The sequence below is a fragment of the Barbus barbus genome, assembly GCF_936440315.1.
Source record: "Barbus barbus genome assembly, chromosome: 28".
NCBI lineage: Eukaryota > Metazoa > Chordata > Actinopteri > Cypriniformes > Cyprinidae > Barbus > Barbus barbus.
In genome coordinates, this window is record NC_136756.1 from 25,719,987 (window position 1) to 25,740,343 (window position 20,357).

The following is a 20,357-nucleotide window of genomic DNA, read 5'->3' on the forward strand; positions in this document are numbered from 1 at the left end:
ATCCATGAAACAATTTTCAAATTGGTCAACGCTATTTACTAAGCATTTACTTGCATGGTGGGATATAGTGGAATGTACGTAATTCAATTTTATGGACACTGTCATGCAAATTCGACTCACCTGTGCCATACTGATAAACTTCCACTGGCCGATTGTACATCTCTGCCATAGCCTGCATCTCAATATGGTTTCCATGACAGTTGTTCTTCCTCTTTCTGTTGATGTATGTAGTGAAGTCCTCTGTCACATAGTTTGAGAAGTAATCTGCATTTTTCATCTGCAAGTAAAATCATACAGAAAGCATGAATTTAATTAAAACGCGATCAGGTTTTGTACAATCTGAGGATCCCAAAAAAAACAAAACATCACATACCAAGTAATCCATGCAATGTTTGCGGACGACTTCGTGCATATCTTGGTCTCCATAAACCTGATCAGCTGTAGAAAGATGATGACACCAGGGTTATTTGCCAATAAACCCAACAAGATCTTTGCATACATTCATTTTACAACAGTTAATAACATTTTATTGCACTTTCTTCAATTTCTTGGAGTGTCTCTGCAAAATAAAAAGCGATTTAGTTTTGTAACAATGTACACAATGTCATTTTTGCATTTATTACATGCCACACACTGTTTTCAGTGAACTTAATTTATTTTTGTTACATTTATGTCTTCACTTTTAGAACATAAAAATAACAACAAAACCAACATTTAAAAACAATATTCTTCATGCTAGTTATAGCTGCATGAAGTCAGCTTTTAACACCTTACAAAATAATAGTGTGCAAGTAACCACTGAGCAATCTTGAGGGGTTTGACAGACAAATTCTGTAATGCATGCATGCATGCAAGGCTACATGTTTCGTTCCGCAAGTGCCACTTTTGGCGGGCTTTGTGACTCAAAGCAAGACAAGGGGCCCAAATATGAAGCAGATGTAAACAAACGGGTGGTACGAGCTCCGCTCAGAGGCCGACACCTTTTCCTTTCAAAAGCAGCGATATGCAAATGAGCCTCAGCCTCAAAGCTTATTCCGGCTAGTCACATGACTATTATCCGCAAAGATTCTGAGAATCTCTTAGTCAATTTCCTCTTTCGCAGTTTCGGCCCACTTCTGTTGTGACACTTCTGAACAGACTGAGGAAGTTGCACTTGCCTAGCTAAAAAAAAAACAAGCTTTAAATGAAAGTACAGGAAAAATAATGAAATGAAAAATACAGGTGCTTTATTTAAAGACACTTGCACTTTTTTAGTTCCCCGAAGAGGCCCTGTTAACCTGCCTATACGTTATCTGATACAGTGGTGTAGGGTGTGAGAAAGAGGATGTTGTCGGTGGAGAAACTTTGGTTTAGTTCAATGTCTAGTCGAATATCTTACAGCAAAAACTTTTTAATTACTGCCATTATGCTCTGCAATTTGCACTGACTGAACGCTCTGTACTTCTTAGGATATTAATTTGATCTGAAAGAACCTGCCGTTCTGTTCCCAATAAGAATAGTTGGCATTTTCTGGCAGGTCCATGTTGTTTTCATGAGCTAGCTGTAGATGTCACTCCCTAGGTTTGACCATTTATGAATGCTTAGAGCTTTTCATTTGAAGGTGAATGCTGTTGGCGCAACACTACAATTTAGTTCTTAAGTAAAAATTTGCATTTAGAATAAGAAAACCTTTGTTTTTACTTTTCTAAATTGGTTCAGTGAGCTTGTAAGACAGGTTCATTTGTTAAAATCAGGACCTCGACATTTGAAACTGTAGGAAGATCTGAGCTCAAGCACAGGAGGAGAACTGCAGCTGGAGATTTGGTCTGCTTTTGGTTCCACATTTGGCCTGTTGTTGGTATTTCCATCTGTCTTACCCTTTCCATTCATTACAGCACGGTGCAGTGGATAATCAGACCCGTTGTCAGTGGGTGTCGCGGGGGAGAGTCAGGGATTTCCCTTCGCTCCTTTGCATTATTCTGACTCATGTGTGATGATAAACACCTGCCTTCGTTTTTTTCCTGATTTCACCCCAAATTTGAATAACAAACAGCTTTACTATAGTGGTGCTGCCACGTGGGGCCGCGCACTCGGCTGGAACTTTTGCATGTACAAACAGCGAGGAGTACTAAGGAAAAATATTTCCTTAAGTATATGTTGACCTAAATTGCATCTTCAACATTTATACTTTGGGTTAAGGGTTATTCAAAACTGCTAACTTCAAAGGAGTAGTCCACCCAAAATGTTCGTCATCACTTGCCCTCATGTCGCTCCAAACCTGTATGACTGTCTTTCTTCTGTGAAACACAAAAGAAATCTTGAAGACTGTTGGGGTGCAAACACAATTGGACCACACTGACTTTTGTTTTATGGACAAAAAACACTGAGACACTTTTCAAGATATCTTCTACAGGTTTGGACTGACATGAGGGTGAGTAAATGATGTCAATTTTTAATCCTGAACCATGGTATGGAAATGAATAAAGGTCACATGGCACATTGAGAGGTGTGTTATTACATTAACAGGTGATCAGGGATAAAAAATAACCACCTAGAATACCCTAGTAACCACACAGCAATGCCACAGAAACAACTCGGAACACCCAAGCATCACTGGCGGTGAGTTTTGCACATTTAAATAAATACTTATTCAGACAATATAAAGGTTTCCCACTTCCCAGTATTTACTAAAGTGGTCTGAGTGGTTTCTAGGGTGTTTCCAAGGGTTTTCAGAGTGGCATTACTAAGTTTTTGCCTAATGACCAGTCAAAAGTGCCCACTTTTACACTATTTTTCAAAAGATTATGATTGGTGAGGTTTTTAAAATGTTTTTGAAAGAAGTTTCTTATTTTGAAAATGAAAAATGAAAAGTGAAAGTGACGTGTAGCCAAGTACTTGGAATTTGTGCTCTGCATTTAACCCATCCAAGTGCGCACACACAGCAGTGAACAGACCAGAGCAGCGGGCAGCCATATTGCTGCGGTGCACGGGGAGCAATTGGGGGTTTGGTGCCTTGCTCAAGGTTCTCACTTCAGTCTCACCTGGTTATTCACTCCCCCCACCGACAATTGCTGCGCGACCGGAGACTCAAACCCGCAACCTTAGGGTTACAAGTCCGAATCTCTAACCATTAGGCCACAACTGCCCCGAATTATTTTGACTGCATTTATTTGATTAGTACAATTTATTTGATTAGTACAAAAGAAAGTACAATTAATAAATATTGTGAAATATTTTTGGCATTTTTTGCCTTTATTATAACAGGACAGTGTAGAGATGACAGGAAGCGAAGTGGAGAAAGAGGGGGGGCGGGATTGGGGAAGGTCCTCAATCCGGGATTTGAACTCGGGACGACCGTACTGCAATGACTCTAAATGTTGACATGCTGCCCATGAGGCTATTGGCACAGACATTGTGAAATATTATTACAATTAAAAATAACTGCTCTATTTTAATATATATTTAGCATGTGATTACTAATGCTATTCTGGTGCTCAACAACCATTTCTTTTTATTATCAATGTTTGAAATGTTTGGGCTGCTTAAAGGGTTACTCCACCTTTGTAAAATTACGGTTGATCCCATGATGTCACATGGATTATTTTACCGATCTCCTTGCTACGTTTCTGGACGTTGATCGTGTTTATTACACTGCTGTCTATGGGAAGGTCAGTGAGCTGTCAGAATGCATCAAAAATATCTTAATTTGTGTTCCGATGACGAACAAAGCTTTTACGTGTTTGGAACGACATGGGGATAAGTGATTAATGACAAAATTTTCATTTTGGGGGTGGAGTAACCCTTTAATACTTTTATGTAAAGCTACGATACAGTAACGTTCAACAGCATATATCTGAAATAGAAATATTTTGTAATATCATATATGTCTTGACTGTCACTTTTAATCTATTTAATGCATCATGTCTGAATAAAAGTATTACTTTCTTGAAAAAAAAGTATTACTTTCTTGTTTAAATCTAGCCTATGCGATATTCTGTTCCCAAGATGTTATAAGTCTACACCCAGTTTATGCAAGCTGCACTCTTTATATTTATCATGTGCTTTATTTATTATTGTGAGAAACAGACTGATAATTTTATTGTTGTGTATTATTGTCTTTCTAACAGACCAAATAGACTAATGCGGCATAGCTTAATTTGACTGATCTCTGAAATAAGGATACAATTTCTTTATTCTGATCATGCAAACAAACATAGAACACAGGCAAACATTTCTGTTTACATCCACATAACTGTGTCTCAACTGCAGTGAAAACATGACTAGCCCACCACAACGATCACCCTGCAATAGGTCGTTTCCCAACACTAAAAGCGAGTGGTTGACCCCTCCGCAGCCAGTGGACGCGCTGATGAGAAAAGGTCGACAGTGAATTAAAAAAAGCGGAATCGAGAAATTCGCTGGGTAGGAATTCCACGAAAGAGCGATGCCACTGATAGAATTAATGCGAAAACAGAGGAGCAGAGGTCCACCGAGCAAGAGCAAAACCACAAGCTCACTTCCACTAATGTAGGCCACAGATAGTGTTGCGATTCTAAGAAAGGGGCAGGCCCAGTTTACAAGAGAGAGCTTAGAACTACCCTTGAGGTCTGGCGGTCATCGATAAGGTTTATCCTCAAAAAGCAGGGCCGCTGTGACATCACGATGAGCTGAATTAGAAGAATCAAATTTGAAGATTTCCAGGAACTTTACACACCCTACGTGAGTTTAGGAGCTTCATTCACGTATTTCAGCAGCAGGAAACGTGTTATATGTAAACAGTATGGAAGCTATGAAGAGAAACGCAACTGCCAAAATCAAAAGACAGCTCAGTATAAACAACACCAACAACCTATACCAAACTACTGGGGTTGAAAATATAAGACCACATTCAAAATCTGGGATAACGTTTAAGGATTTTGAAAAATGAAGATGAAATTCTCAAGATAATGAACTTCTGCATTTCTATGGCTAAACGTAAGCAAATCCCAATCATGCTGGAGAACATGATTATCAGGTTTTGTTCATGTCACCTCAAGTGCTGCTGTCATGAAAGCAAATTCTAAAGCAAAATATTAATTTTTCAATTCAATTCTCACTCAAATTGTTTAAAATGTATAATCTTAATATTTGATTAAAAATGTTTTTTTTTTTGTGGTCTCAAATGTTTGGATTGCTATTTTTATTGTGCAAATATATGTTAATAAAGCAATAAACTGTTACAGCAATTTTACCAAAGTTAAAGCAAAGATTTCATAAAAGGCAACCATAATAAAAGATAAATAGTGACAAAAGACAAAAATATATATTTTGCCATTATTTATTTACTATTCCTCTCTCTCTCTCTCTATTATATATATATATATATATATATATATATATTAAGTAGTATGATAGTTTTGTGTGAGAAACAGACAGATAATTTAATTCATCACGTAAAATCAACCCTAGTGCCATATCTAATTTATAAATTAATCATTCTTTTCAGTCAGATCTTTCAATCTTTTAAAGGTCCCATGACATGCTGTTTTTTGGATATAAATATGCTATATGCTTTTATATAGGCCTAAGTGGTCCCTAGTACTGTATCTGAAGTCTCGTTCCCGAAATTCAGCCTTGGTGCAGAATTTTAGCCACTACGAGCCAGTCACAAAATGAGCTTTCCTTAGGACGAGCCATTTCTGTGTCTGTAGCTTTAAATGCTAATGATGAGGAGAGAGGCGGGGCAAGGTGGAGGGTGGGTGTGTGTCCTGCAGCTTGCAGCCACGGTACCATGCGCTAATGTTGACAGTGGATGTATCGCAATGGCTCGTAGACACGCAGTCGTTGAAGCTTTTCAGTTTGACCCAGAATCTGATCCGGATGGAGAAGCACCGGATGAAGAAGTTGTAACTCAGCGGCTACAGCAGGACGTCTCCGAATGGTTAGTTTAAAATATTGTGTCTGGATACGGTCAGTGTTTCCCACACATAGACTTTACCTGGGCGGGCAGCAACAATATCCACCGCCCGCTGCCATCAGCTCCCGTGTCTCACACACACACACACACACACACGAGTTCAACTTTAGAACAATATTTAGTAACTTTCAGACCCTTTAGGTGGCTTTTTTCCCATAACGGGTACATACTAAAAACCTTATTCAGTTGGAAGATGTCTCCAGTACTGCCCCGCGAGCGCGAGGTCTGACTCTCCCGGCGTCTGTTCTGAGCAGCGAGCGGCAGAGAAGCAATGCTTTCAGTTTGCATTAAAGCAGCAGATTCATCAATAAATAATTTACAAAACAGCGTTTACAAGCACTTGTCACTTACTGACTGTTTGGACTTTTAAATATGAACATAATTTGTCTGTTAATATGCGCAGTTTAATCAGTAGGGCTGTAACGTCCCAGTCGATTAGTCGATTAATTGGTCGATATGGTCTGGTTCGACCAAAAATCTGATTGGTCGATTTTTTGCCGCGCTCATTTCATCAGTTTGGCCGCGCTCATTTCATCAGTTTGGCCGCGCTCATTTCATCAGTTTGGCCGCGCTCATTTCATCAGGTGGAAAGCACTAATTGCTAATGGGGGTGTTTTCAGAGCACCCCTGTTGCACAGGTAACAGTCTGTTTTCAGAACACCCCCATTGTTTTCACTTTTTTTGGATTAGCCCAACCCACTGGAGAAGAGAGACAGATAAGTTGGCTTTAGAAGGTTTGATGCTGAATATTATTTATTTAATAATAAGCTAGTGTAAAAACAAGAAGCTGTCTCCTTCCAAAGAACCAGTGTTAATTTCGTTAACGAAGAGGACGACGAAAAATATTCGTTAACGAACCTTTTTTCTGTGACTAAGACGAGAAGTTGACGAGATAAAATTAATATCTGATGATAAAAACTATGACGAAATGTATGCGCGTCTTCGTTAACGAGACGGGACTAAAATGTTATTTGAGGACTACCGGACATTCAAAATGCATCCTATAGGCTAAGTTGACTGTCTTGTCTTTTAAAATGTGCGTCCCTGTCACTGGATCGCAATCAGATGAGGGGCGTTTGTATATCTAGTCACAGTATGGCAGCCGCAGTGGGCGGATACGCTACCAAAACGCAAACTAGCGATCTGAAACAATGGCCTCAGCAACTGAATGGTTATAAGGATAGGGTGACCAGACATCCCGTTTTTCCCAGGAGTCACAATTCGTTGTTGATTAACTTAAAGTTAGTGAAGGCGCGATAGGCGGAATCACTCTGATAGAAGTGCTCCACTTTCTCAGTTCTCATACAGCGCGCGATCAGTTCTCAGTTCTCACAATATTGCGCAATTGCGCTGTGCCCACTGTTTGTGTTAGTTTTGAGCCTAAGATGCTTTATTTTTCAGTTATGCACTTTATTTGGTTTCTGCTCTTGTTTGTTTAATAAATATTCTTTTTTTATTAAAGTGGACGCGCCTTTTGTGTTTATTAAGAGTAAAAGCTTTAAGTCTATTCGTGTCTCAGCCGCGAAGCTGAGCTCTTATCTTCAGCCTCGCTCTGTGCGAGCTGCGCAGAGCGGCTGAAATGATAGTATCTGACAGTTATACTTATAACATATGACAAAAATAATTTTCTAAATTATGTTGCACATTCCTCAAAAGTTCTTGTGATATCACTAGTTGACAACATAGTACTGTTTTCAGAAATCACAGGCTATGATATTGCGCAGGTGCACGTGATGCACCGCTGTCAGAGACGACAGACTCGTGTGTCAGACTCATTTCAGTGCAAAATAATTAGGTCAAAAACTATTTAATATACTGCAAATAGCCTATTAGTTTTTTATGTTTATTTATAATTAATTTAGGCAGACAACAAGGCTACCAAGTACTGAGCACAGTGCGTATATGTAACGTACGTTTTTTTTTCTCCACAACGTCATTTTTAGTCGATTTTTAGTCGAAAGTTTCAGGACTTCAGTTGACCAAGATTTTCTTTGGTTGATTACAGCCCTATTAATCAGACGGAAAAAAAAAAAAAAAAAAATTGCGCTCGCCTCGCACGGTCGTAGCTCATTTTCTCATGGGTGGGCAAAGCAGAGAAAGGGGAGGTAACCTTTCCCCGTATGACGACATAAGGGGAAGATTCCAGATTGGGCCATCTGAGCTTTCATTTTCTCAAAGGCGAAGCAGGATACGCAGTGGTCGGTTTACACCTATCGCCATTTCTAGCCACTGGGGGACCATAGTGAAGTGAAGTGACATACTGCCAAGTATCGTGACTCGGAATCCCTCAGAATTCGTGCTTTGCATTTATCCCATCCAACGTGCACACACACACACCGTGAACACACACCCGGAGCAGTGATCAGTTGGGGGTTCAGTGCCTTGCTCAAGGGCACCTCAGTCGTGGTATTGAGGGTGGAGAGAGCGCTGTACATTCACTCCCCCCACCTACAATCCCTGCCGGCCCGAGACTCGAACCCACAAGACTTACGAGTCCGACTCTCTAACCATTAGGCCACGACTTCCCAGGCTAGGGGACCTTTAATCGAATGACTTGATCCAGTTCACTAATCAGATTGACTCATTGATCTAATCAAAATGGATAAAAGCCCACAAGAGGCAATGAACATCAGTAAATAATGGCTTAAATTTAAGTCTACTCCTCACACAAAGCTTTAGAAGACTTTAGAAGAACTGGAATATATTGTACACATCAAAAGAAAAGCTTATTTGAGACTTGAGTACTTTTTTGCCATTTTAAAGCCTGAAAGCCCAGCACTCATTCATATTCATTATATAGAAAAGCATGGCCAGAATGCTCATCAAAGTCACACAGATTTAACATGAACAAGTAAATTTCTGGGTGACCTATTCCTGTAGCTATTTAACAATTGCTTCATGTTGCAAAAAGGTATGGCTTAACAGATATTTTTACTATAGTTACTTCATTAAACCTTGATGCCCTGTGTCCAAATATGACCGTGTGGAACATGAGTTGCAGAGTTCATCCAGAAAGAGCTGAGGTCACCGCTCTGACCTGCACTCTCGTATGCTCCTTGACTCCAAATGCTTACAAGATCATCTGACAGGCCACGTCCACCTTGACAGCCGATCAGTAAACATGCTCTTCAAACAAATGAATCAATGCAGTACTCTAAAAACAGACACCAGTTACAGAAGGCCCAAAGGTAACTCCAATCAACGGCCTTATTGACTACCGTGTGTTCTGTTCACTAATCTGTGTAGCCTCAATACGCTATGAATGTGAGATTATGATCGTATAGATCAATGCATATTGATTCTCAAGCACATTGGTGGATTAGATCACAAACGTGTTTTTTTAAAGTACACCCTGTGCTTTCCATAGCTAAGGAAGTACAGTTAGATATCGAATAATGGCTTATGTACGGACTGAACTGAGTTATATTGGAACCAGAAAAGTCAGCCGGTGATCATGAGGGTGTTGAGTAACACAGAGCTTACTATTGCTCCAGAAACACACCGACGGTCAAATACACTCATTCATGCTCACGAGACTGTATTGCAACCAGGCATGCTGTCTACTGGCACACTCCATGCAGGTCACAGAGGACCACTGAAAATCCAGCATAAACTCCAGACTTGAATTATGTGTCTCTACGATTTCATCAACAGCTTGGTTTTGTAAGAAATGATGCCAAGAGATGGTGATGACAATGTTTTCTGTACGTTGGCAAGAGAAGATGCAGCTCTTGGTGGTGTCTAGGTGAAAGTTGGAGAGACTTGCTGAGCATCTGCCTTCCAGATGTGCAAAAGTTCACGACGCAGCTATGACCGAGAAAATTAAGTAAAAGGGTGCAGACGGTCTTATCACAACCACCGTCTGCAAGTCAAGTGATTGAAACCATTTTACAATCGAGTTTCAAAACGGTTTTCGGTTAAACGGACATTATAAACAACATTTGCGATAGATGCTCCTTGACTTTTGCTCTACAGCCCACTGTCAGACTTGCTGGTTTACGCTGGATCAAACTAGTCAACATCCTCAAGTTCTAGACCATTTCCCATCTCAAAGAAACCAAGCACTATAAAAAGATGTTACTTGAGTGGTGCTTGTGTTGAAACCGGTACTTTCCTGTCCTATAAGGGGTCGATCAATGTAATGACAAGGAATCTACTAGTAAACCTTGATTCCAGCATGGCTTCAAACTTTGCTCCATGTTTGCCACAAAGCCACAGTACATGATGTCCAGGAGTCGAATACTATGCTGGACCAGATAGTTGAAAGCTGACATATGCTTTTCACATTTCATGTTCACAAATATCCAGTGCGTTGACCTTCTTGTGACTGATTTGAAGATTTATGTAAGCTTAAAAATTTGTTACTTCAAGTTTTATAAAATATCATGTCCAATCAATAGTGGGGTATTCCTCTATAAACTAAAATTCTATCATCGTTAACTCAACTTCACATCATCTCAAACCTGCATTAGTTGTGTACCAATTCACATATTAAGGCATAAGGTGAACTATCCTTTACCCAAGGGTTAGGTGTGTAGACACCACCAATGAATCTGGGAGAAAGGAATTTCAGCCACACCTTCATGTTTCCCGCTCCGTCAAATCATGTTATGGCATTTGTGGCATCTGCTCTACAATCACAACAAGATGACGAACTGCGAAATGAGAGGAATGCAGCCGAGCTGTCTGACAGAGGTTCATGGCAGGGCACCGACAGCTTTGTTTACTACAGAAGCAGGTATCTGGAAGAGATCCCGCAGTGCGTGCAGGGGACAATAAACAGGGCTTACATTGGAATGCACTTTGCATATGATGGGGATTTTCATATACAGATTCACCCATGTGAGGTAGAGGTTAGAGTTGCTTCAGGTGAGGCTGTTCTTAGCCTCAGATAGATCAGAGAAAATAATCATCTTTCTTGTTCCTTAAATAGCACCTTGCTTAAGGGGAAAGTGAAAACAACAACTGACTTGACAAAAGGAAGTACATATTTAAACTAAATTCTGGGGAAATGGAGTGGACAAAAAAAGCCTAGATGACGAATATAAAAGGGTTTTGTTGCAATATCCTTTACAAAAGTTCTTGAAAAGCATTTAAAAAAAGCAAGAAACTACTGTATAAACTACTGTGCATTACAGCTAAACTTTTACCAAACACCACTACATAATAAATTACACCAATGTTCAATAAACAATTGCATTTATTAGCGGTGTTTGCAAAAGCAAACATCGCTTTTACTATTGCTGATATTTATGATAAGTGATTTGAAAAAACAAACTGACTGAGCACCTGAACCGTATCTAGAGATCACCAACCACCTCCAACAGTGCTATTTTAGTATTAATATACTTTTGATATTTCATCATATTTTGAATAGGCTTTTATTTTATATATTATTAGTTTTCATTTAAATTTTTGTATTTTTGTTATGTGGTTTTGTCATTTTCACTAGGTTCTGTTTTTTTATATATATATTTCTATTTAATTTGTATTGCAGTAGTTAGCAGTAGGTAGTTTTATTGATTTTAGTTTACTAAAAATAAAATTAGAAATGTCGCCTTGGCAACTAACTGAAAGTTTTTTCATTTTTCATCTAATATTTATATTTAATTTCAGCTTCATTTCATTTACCAAAAACTATTTTTAATAGTTTTAGTTAACAATAACAACACTGCTGGGTCATTCCGCGTCAAATCACCAAATTTAAAAAAAAAAATCCCGGTTCAAATTTTTGATTTTGCTAATATTTGTTCTGTAGAAAGATAGACATGTATAGTGATGAAAGCCAAAATATTAAAAAGTAACGCACTTTCCTTTATTTTGTAATTGTCTATGCAATTGTTTTGATAGAGGTAAACAAGATATTAGATAGTTAAACAGTATTTATTCTTCAGACATTGTTCTTTAACTAAAATAAGGATCAGCTTAGGGCTGTGAAGGGCGGTAAAGGAATTTCTCTTGCGGTAATTTTGAGTGGCTCAATAGCGCGGTATGCGGTATTACCGCATATATACATATATATATATATATATAAAAACTGTGTGTGTATGTTACAATGTAACAAGGTCATATTCAGAAACCAATTAAATCGAAACTAAATCACGTTGAAACAGAAAGTGAAGTAAAGAGCAGAGAATGACCAAATAATGGTCCACATAGCAAAACATAAGCCTGACAATAAAATCGTTAGTCTGTTGCTTAGCCTATATTTAATATAACAGGTAGTTCTGATCCTCGAATCTGACTGACAAGATACTTTTTCTGTTGATATTTCACCTGCGAGTTCTAGACGGGTGTCAGTCAGTGCAGTTTCATTATTTCGCCACAAGGTGTCTTTTTACCGTTCATTCAACTACATGTTCAAAAATGCTGATTCATTCAAAGAGAGATGTAATGAAACACGCTGTTGAAATCATTTTAACTTTGAGCACCACTTTTAAATGCTCAGCAATGTGTCGATGCTAAGACAGATTTCGCTTTCCTTGAACATGACAACCTTTTTTCACAAATATACATGACTCGGCATAAAAGACAGATGCAGGTAATCGCACACGATCAGTCGATCTCGCTCTCATTCGCTGTCTGTTTAGGCTTGTTAAGCAAAAATTTACTGAGCCTCTGTACAAATCAACATGGTACACATTGTTATCATTACTAATATTCAGTGCACATGCACGAAGTGTAAAACGAGAAGGGCGTAACCTTACGAAAAAGAAAATATGGAAATATCGCGGTTGCTGCGGTTGTTGCATTCCTCTGCGGTTATGCTCGTCAAAAGCGCGGTATTACGAAATTGCGGTTATCGCGACAGCCCTATATCAGCTGTATACAAAGTGACCAACATTTGGTTTTCAACCACTTAAATGTGTTATATTCAACAATCTGGACATGGAGCCTCATTGAGATCCCCATATCCCTGGGACTGCATGATGTATGGCCTTGAAAATGAAGATTCCAAAAGAAAAGTTTATTAACAACTAGAATCTAAAATCATGTTGCAATATCTTTAATATTTCTTGAGTTATAGCCATGCAAACTTTGGAAAAAAATACTTATGGCACTCAGACAGGTATGTGCAATGCAGCTGTCTTGGCAGAAGGAAACGAGGTACATCTCTAGTTTCAACATTATTTGTTCTTCAGACATTTCTCTTTAAAAGAAAAGTATCATATTTTTTTCAAACTGAACCACAATTGGTTTTTGACCACTGAAAATGTAAATTTGAACGATTTACTCCTAGAGCCATATTAAAATTCCAATATCTCTGGAACCGAACCATATAGGGCCTTAAAAATGAAGATGCCAAAAGGAAAGTTTGAGACCCAATATCTAAAACGGCATTAAGATATCTTTTAATACTTCTTGAGTTACAGGCATGCAAACTTTGGAGAAAAAAACTTGAAAAGTGCTGTTTCTACATTTTTAAATGGTCACCATTGACACATAATGCAACAAAGATTGCTAAAGTCAACAGATTTTACTAACGGACCTACCAATTTCTATGTAAAAATAACATTATGATGCTGCCATCTTTCTGAAGTCATTTTTACCCCCCTGTAATTTGGCTCTGAATCTCAGGTGAAAATTGCCATTTTGACCCCCTCTACAAAACAGTGGATTACTCAGTAAATATTCATCCATGACATTTAATATTTTGGCTTCCATCACTATACATGTTCATCTTTCTTCAGAATAAATATTATCAAAATGAAAAATTTGAGCCGGGGGCCTCTGGTTGATTTGACACGGAATGACCCTGCTAGTTTTAGTAACCATCAAGCATCGTAAAGACAACATTTACAAATGATTTTCTCCAGTATAGACAATTATTCTGTAAAGTAATTAAGCTGATTAGCATAACTGTAGATAAGACAGTATTAGTACAAAATTCAAATGATGTTAAAAGTGTGCCCATATCAGCTATTTTACAACGACTTTGAACGTGGCTCATCCAATCAGATTTTAGAGCCATAACTATGCTTTTTGAATATTTATTCAAATACAAAACCTCTAGCAAACTTCACATCACTGTTAGCCAGACTGTTATAGACCAGGTGGAGAGGTCAGCCCACATACAGTACTTGGGCGCTTTTATACCACTATATCGAAATTTGAGTCTTTGATAAAATGCACATCCGGTACTGTTGCACTTCAGAAGAAATGTGCAAATCCAAGCCAAAAACAAATAAGTGCACTGTTTCTCAAACAAACATTCAACTTCCTTCAGTGTAGAATTACGATCCACCGCGTAACCCTAATCTTCAATGGATGACTGGAAAAATAAAGCATTTAAACAGTCTCTCGTTACAGTACAAGAATCTGCACCTTTTTTTTTTTTTTCTGCACCTTTTAACCCAACGACCTGCGGACAAGCATTCACATCAGACGGCTGAGCTATTGATGGCCAAAGTTTGGAATCTACATTGGTTAAACTGTTTTGAAGATCCTAAATAGTGTTTGTTTAGCTGGCTGGGTCAGGTCACCCCACTCCTGAGAGTAAACAGCCAGTGTGTGCGTTGGTAATGGTGTCAACTGCTTCCCCCGTTCACTAAAGACCGGGTCGAGCTCTGGAAAGAGGGGCGGTGCTCTGGATAACCAGCAGAGCAGCACTGGAAAGGAGAGCGAATGCTGGGAGCTAGGGCAGGGATCTAACATGACACCGTTTCCCACGTATCATAAAGGAGAAGCGCATTCCCTTTTTTTCTTTTTTTTTTTTTTTTTTTTTTGGCCTGTCAGTAACACAGATAACACATGACAGTACGTATGTGTAGTTATGCTATCATCATTCACAGCCTTTTTTTTTTTTTATATTATTTTTTTTTTATTAATTAATTAATTAAATTTTATATACCCTTTTATTTAACCATACTATGACCGACAAGACCAGGGGACAGAGAAAACAAGAGAGAGGAAAAAAAAAAAAAAAAAAAATAATAATAATAATAATAATAATAAAAAAATAATAATTATAATGATAATAATAAAAATAATAATAATAAAAAAAAAAAAAAAAAAAAAAAATTGTGGATAAAGTCAACAGAGAAGGGGGAGAGAGAGAGAGGAAAAAAAAGAGAATGGGGGATAGAGAGAGAGAGGAAAAAACAAAACAAAACAAAAAAAAGACAATTTGCTTCGATACCTGCTGACAAAAAGAGAAAACAACAGAAGACACAACAGAAGACACAACATCAGAGAAACTGCAGCAACAACCAACATCTGTATGAATCACAATAAATTCTAAATGTTAAATGTTATTGAGCAACACGCATAACTAATATTACAAAATAAGTTTTGAAGCAACAGCAGATCAGAACAATGGGTGTCTGTGAGCACCCGTTTTTACACCAATGTGAATGCTTGAGTGTACACCTGTGTGTGTGAGCGCGCTTGTGTTCATAAGGTTCCTCCATGTAAATGTTTAATAGTGTGTGTGTGGGGAACAACAGCCCCATCCCGCAAGGCATGAAGCAGGCATGGAAGAGACCCAGGCCCCAAACATCCGGAGGCCCCCCAGGGCACGGGACCCCCAGGGGAACCACCGCAGGGACAACTGCGGCCCCCACCCAGAAAAGGGCAGAGGAGAGCCCGAAGGTGGGACATCCGACAGCCACAGTGTAGACACCCCAGGGTGCCGTGGCGGCAAGCCCGCAGGCTCCGCCGGCAGCCGACCACACCAGGGCAGACCGAGCCCTGGGCCCGGAGAAGCGCATTCCCAACACGAAACCCTGTACAACAATTACTGCAGCACAGAATATCTGCAACGTTTTCGCCAGGATGTGGTGATTCAGACTTAGTGATTCACAACAAAACTGTTTTTCAAATTAGGCCGTGGCTCTAAAAAAACCACACTAAAGCAGGGTATTACAACAGTTGTTGAACATGGTAGATTGGTGGATTCAACTCATTTCAGCCAATCAAACAACTAATGTGTGAAACCACAAAACCTTTTGAAAGTTTTTCTTTGTAATAGCAAAACTGAAACCGCATCAGCAGAATTCTCACTATCAAACAGAAGACACAGGTGTCTGTGTAAGCATGTGTCCATATTAGTGCTTATTTTCTGTAAAAATGAAACATACTCCCCCATGATGCGGTGAAACGTGATGGGTCTGATCAGAAACCCTGTCAAAACAAAGTAGCCGGCGGACACTCATTATTTCCACTTATTCTCCTTTTCCCACCAATTGGGTTGATATGTACCTGTTGAATGTTTGGACAATCTTTTTCTCATGATCTTAAATGATCTAAAGACTTCTACTTGAATGCACGCTATTAGTTTGTAGACAAATATAAATTGTAGGCACACGTGAATTTCTTTTCTTTTTTTCTTCTGTTCTTCTATCCCAAAGTCACTTTGGATATAAATGTGACCCTGGACCATAAAACCAGTCAAAGGGTAAATTTTTCGACTGAGATTTATACTTCATCTGAAAGCTGAATAAATAAGCTTTCCATTGATGTATGGTTTGTTAGGCTAGTACAATATTGGCCGAGATACAACTATTTGAATATCTGGAATCTGAGGGGAAAAAATCTAAATATTGAGAAAACTGCCTTTGAAGTTGTCCAAATGAAGTCTTTCGCAATGCATATTACTAATCAAAAACTATAATATATTTATATACGTTTTAATATATTTATATAAAGAAATTTACATATCTGATTTATATACGTTTTAATATATTTATATAAAGAAATTTACAAAATATCTTCATGGAACATGATCTTTACTTAATATCCTAATGATTTTTGGCATAAAAGACAAATCTATAATTTTGAGCCAAACAATGTATTTTTGGCTATTGCTACAAATATACTTGTACGACTTGACTGGTTTTGTGCTCCAGGGTCACATATGTAAAACAAACTTTAGGCTTGATATTGAAAAAAGCAGTCCTGTGCAGCACTGCATGCGCAATCCCTCAATACTGTTTAAAAGCTTCCCGGGATGCAGCTCACAAAGTTTTACAAGAATGTCCAGTGGATAAAATATACGATGGATGGAATACAGTACTAATAAGAAACAAGAAGCTTTGTCCAAACTTTCAACTGGTTTTCAACTATAACACCACCACAAATTACCATTGAATAGACCTCAGGATATAAACATCTGTGAGATAAAATACTTCGGAAAATCATTTGCAAACCAATTTGCATACATTGCATAAGCATTTGCACGCTAGTGCCATCCTATGAATGTCAGGTTTGGCTGTGTTGAACAAAGGTAACTGAATTATTACTAAATCCATTATTATTACAAAGTCATACAGGGTTGAAGGTGACATGCAGAAATCATGTTATTCTTCAGAATGTTACATCAAGCTGTTTTCCACTTAACTATGAGTTGCAAAAAATGGTTACAACATTCAAAAGTCTGGGGTAAGTTTTTGTTGTTTTTATGCATTGAATCTATAAAAATGACAAAGACACTTATAACGTTATAAAATATTTCTATTTCAAATAAATGAAGTTCTTTGACATTTCTATTCATAAAAGAATCCGAAAAAAGGATCATGATTTCCACAAAAATATGAAGCAGCACAACTGTACATGAATAATAATGAGAAATGTTTCTTGAGCAGCAAATCAGCATATAAGAATGATTTCTGAAGAATCACATGACACTGAAGACTGGAGGAATGATGCTGAAAATTCAGCTTTGCATCACAGGAATACATTTCATTTTCAAATACTGAAAGATAAAAAATCTTTTTAATAGTATTACTGTTTTTACTGTATTTTGATAAGCACCTATAAGTGTTCTTTCAAACCATTTTAAATCCAAGCTGTTAAGCGGTAATGTAAGATTGTTTAGACATGGGATAACAGACTTATAATAGAGATAATCGTGGGAATTATACGCTGCTCTGCTGACCTATCTTTTCATAATGTGAGAACCAAAACAGCAACAAATCAATGAGGTTGACCAGGAAAATAAGGGCAAAATCTGATAGCAGAGATCTGTTTTGTTGCTGCCTTGTTGACAGGACTGATTATGTGATGAGAACAATCTTAAATTCATAAACAACCTGTCAGCATACACCATTAAAGTTAAATAAGTAAATAGACAAATCTTGGAAAATAGGAGGCTTTTTTAAAATAAGGCTGTTCTGTGTCGACTCCAAATTCAGTGCGATAAACATAATTCTGAAAGAAGAACTAAAACATACCAAGTCTCAACTCAGCCCCCATTATAAGGAGCAGTTTTGATACTGCTTTGGTTCTCTGTAAATGAAACATAGCATTAGTGCAACCTTAAAAGGACAGATCACTCAAAAAGGAAAAAGAGTGGGCATAAAATGACCACTTAAAGCTACATTTCAGAAGCAAGAACCTTTGACTAATGTCATAAGTCAACATGATCTCCACAATAATATAATACACATTCATAACTATTACGTCAAACCAACAGCCTCATGTATGAAACTGTCCTACCCTGGGTTATCATGATCCCACTGACTGTGAGAAGCTTATTACCATCGGGGCCAGTTATATAACATGTATTGTTTGACTCGAGTGATTGTTTGGAGATGGATAGTTTCACACCTGCGGTGCAAGAACTGTGGCACAGTGTCCCTGATGGGAACGCTTCATGTAGGTCAACACATCACATGCCCGTCTATCAAATCCTGCGTAAAACTCACATAAGGACTTCTGTATATTGTTGAGAACAGGAACAAGATTAATGAACTGAATGTGTGTGTGTGTGTGCAAGAGAGAGAGAGGATAAGGAGACCGATTAGAAAGAGAGACATGAAAGAGAGAATGAAAAAGGAAATAGGGTAAGATGCCCCTCAATGGTGGTTTCAGAGACAGTGGCTAGATATTTTAAGAGAAAAATCCTAGTAAATAAGTATATATTTTGATGTATGGCATCCACTAAAGTAACCAGGTGCATTATCAGTTTAAGAAAGTAAACTACAAAGAAATACATTAATAATACTGTTGCTGTACCACTTTGATCAGTCATGTTGAATTTATGTTGAAAGGGTCAAAGGTGAACACCCATAGTGGCTCGAGTGTAACATCACACTCTGAATGGTTAAAATGGTGTTTAAATGTGTGCACTGTAGTGGACACCACTTCAGAAGGTTAACTTATATTCAAGAAACAAAAACAAAAGTCAGAATTTGGGGTTTTAAAGCTGAATTACAGTGTAATTGAACACTGGTTTCATATTATGGTGTCAGACAGTACAGTGCCGAATACTTCAGATATGTTGATGGGCAGCGCCACCTAGAGGGAAGTTCTGGTAGCTGCTCAGAAACTCGACAGGCACATGTACATTACTGTTATGTAGATAGACCTTAGGTTGACCATTACTGTATTAGTTTTAATAACAAACCAAGAAAATATTCTGAACGCAAGTTTGCAGTGGAATCAAGCAGAATAAGATCATAAACATGTATTAAAAAATTAAAAACATGTTAATTTCATGTTGAGCTTAATGCATCATCAGGGTTTCTGCAGGATTTTTAAGCTCAAATTTAAGACCTTTTTTAAGACCTGCACAAATAAAATTAATACCATATGAGCGGGGTAGGGCAATGTCAATAGTACCATATTACACTGTAAAAAGCATAATTTATCATTCAGATGCAAGTTTTCACAAAAACAAAACGTTTTGTAAAATGATAAACTTTACATTTCAGCCTTTAAACCATTTTTAAGAAAATGGATAAGTCAAAAGTATTTTTAACAATTTTTATCACTAACTTATTATATAAATTAAATAACATGAATTAGGGGTGTGCGAAATTGGCAAAAAAATGAATTTTCTGGGATTTTATCGATAATGATAATTAGATGATATTTTGCTGAGTGTGTTATTGTGCTGGTATCTTAAAGATTATGAGGACATTTGATTCCTGAATTTTTGATATTCTTCATAATCTGTGTGGTCAGTTCACATCAGTGATAGAAATTAGTCTTTTCCAACAAGTTCTATAGGCATTTTTACCTTTAAGCCATTTTTTCTAAAAGTGTGCATCATCTTTTGAGTCAAGTTCTTGCATTTGGGCTATTACCAAGCAAATTAAATCAGTATCAACAAAATGTATCTTTGCAATGCATCTGAAGTGGCATTTAAATGCATTTACACACTGCTTAATGCAGCTCAGAGGGACATAGAATGCTAACCTGCAGTTATAAATGCATAAATAATGTTTTGATATTTGAAACCTAAAACCTTGAAAACTGATGTTTGAAATTATTTAAAAAAATGAAGATACTTTAAATGTGAAATTAAAACGGCCAGCAGGTATCAGCGTTAATAAGGGAGTCATTGCGATTGAACCGAATTATTTAAAAGGTTGATTCATTCAGGAATGAAACACCTTCATGTTGCTCATAGACACAAAACAGCGCTGTGACTGTGTTTTGGGATTATTTTTGTTGGAGAAATAGAGCAAAAGCAGGAAAT

General features: G+C 37.8%; 1 protein-coding gene across 3 annotated transcripts in view; it reads right to left on the reverse strand.

Annotated features, from left to right (window-relative positions):
• LOC306847879 (OTU domain-containing protein 5-A) overlaps nucleotides 1-20,357 on the reverse strand; it is a 35,416-nt gene that overhangs the window by 10,870 nt on the left and 4,189 nt on the right. For all 3 annotated transcript variants that reach the window (XM_079382101.1, XM_079382103.1, XM_079382102.1), the window contains exons 3-4: nucleotides 374-438; nucleotides 121-277 (exon numbers count right to left, since the gene is read on the reverse strand). In XM_079382101.1, coding sequence (XP_079238227.1) covers nucleotides 121-277; nucleotides 374-438 — 222 coding nt within the window. The remainder of the gene's footprint in view (nucleotides 1-120; nucleotides 278-373; nucleotides 439-20,357) is intronic.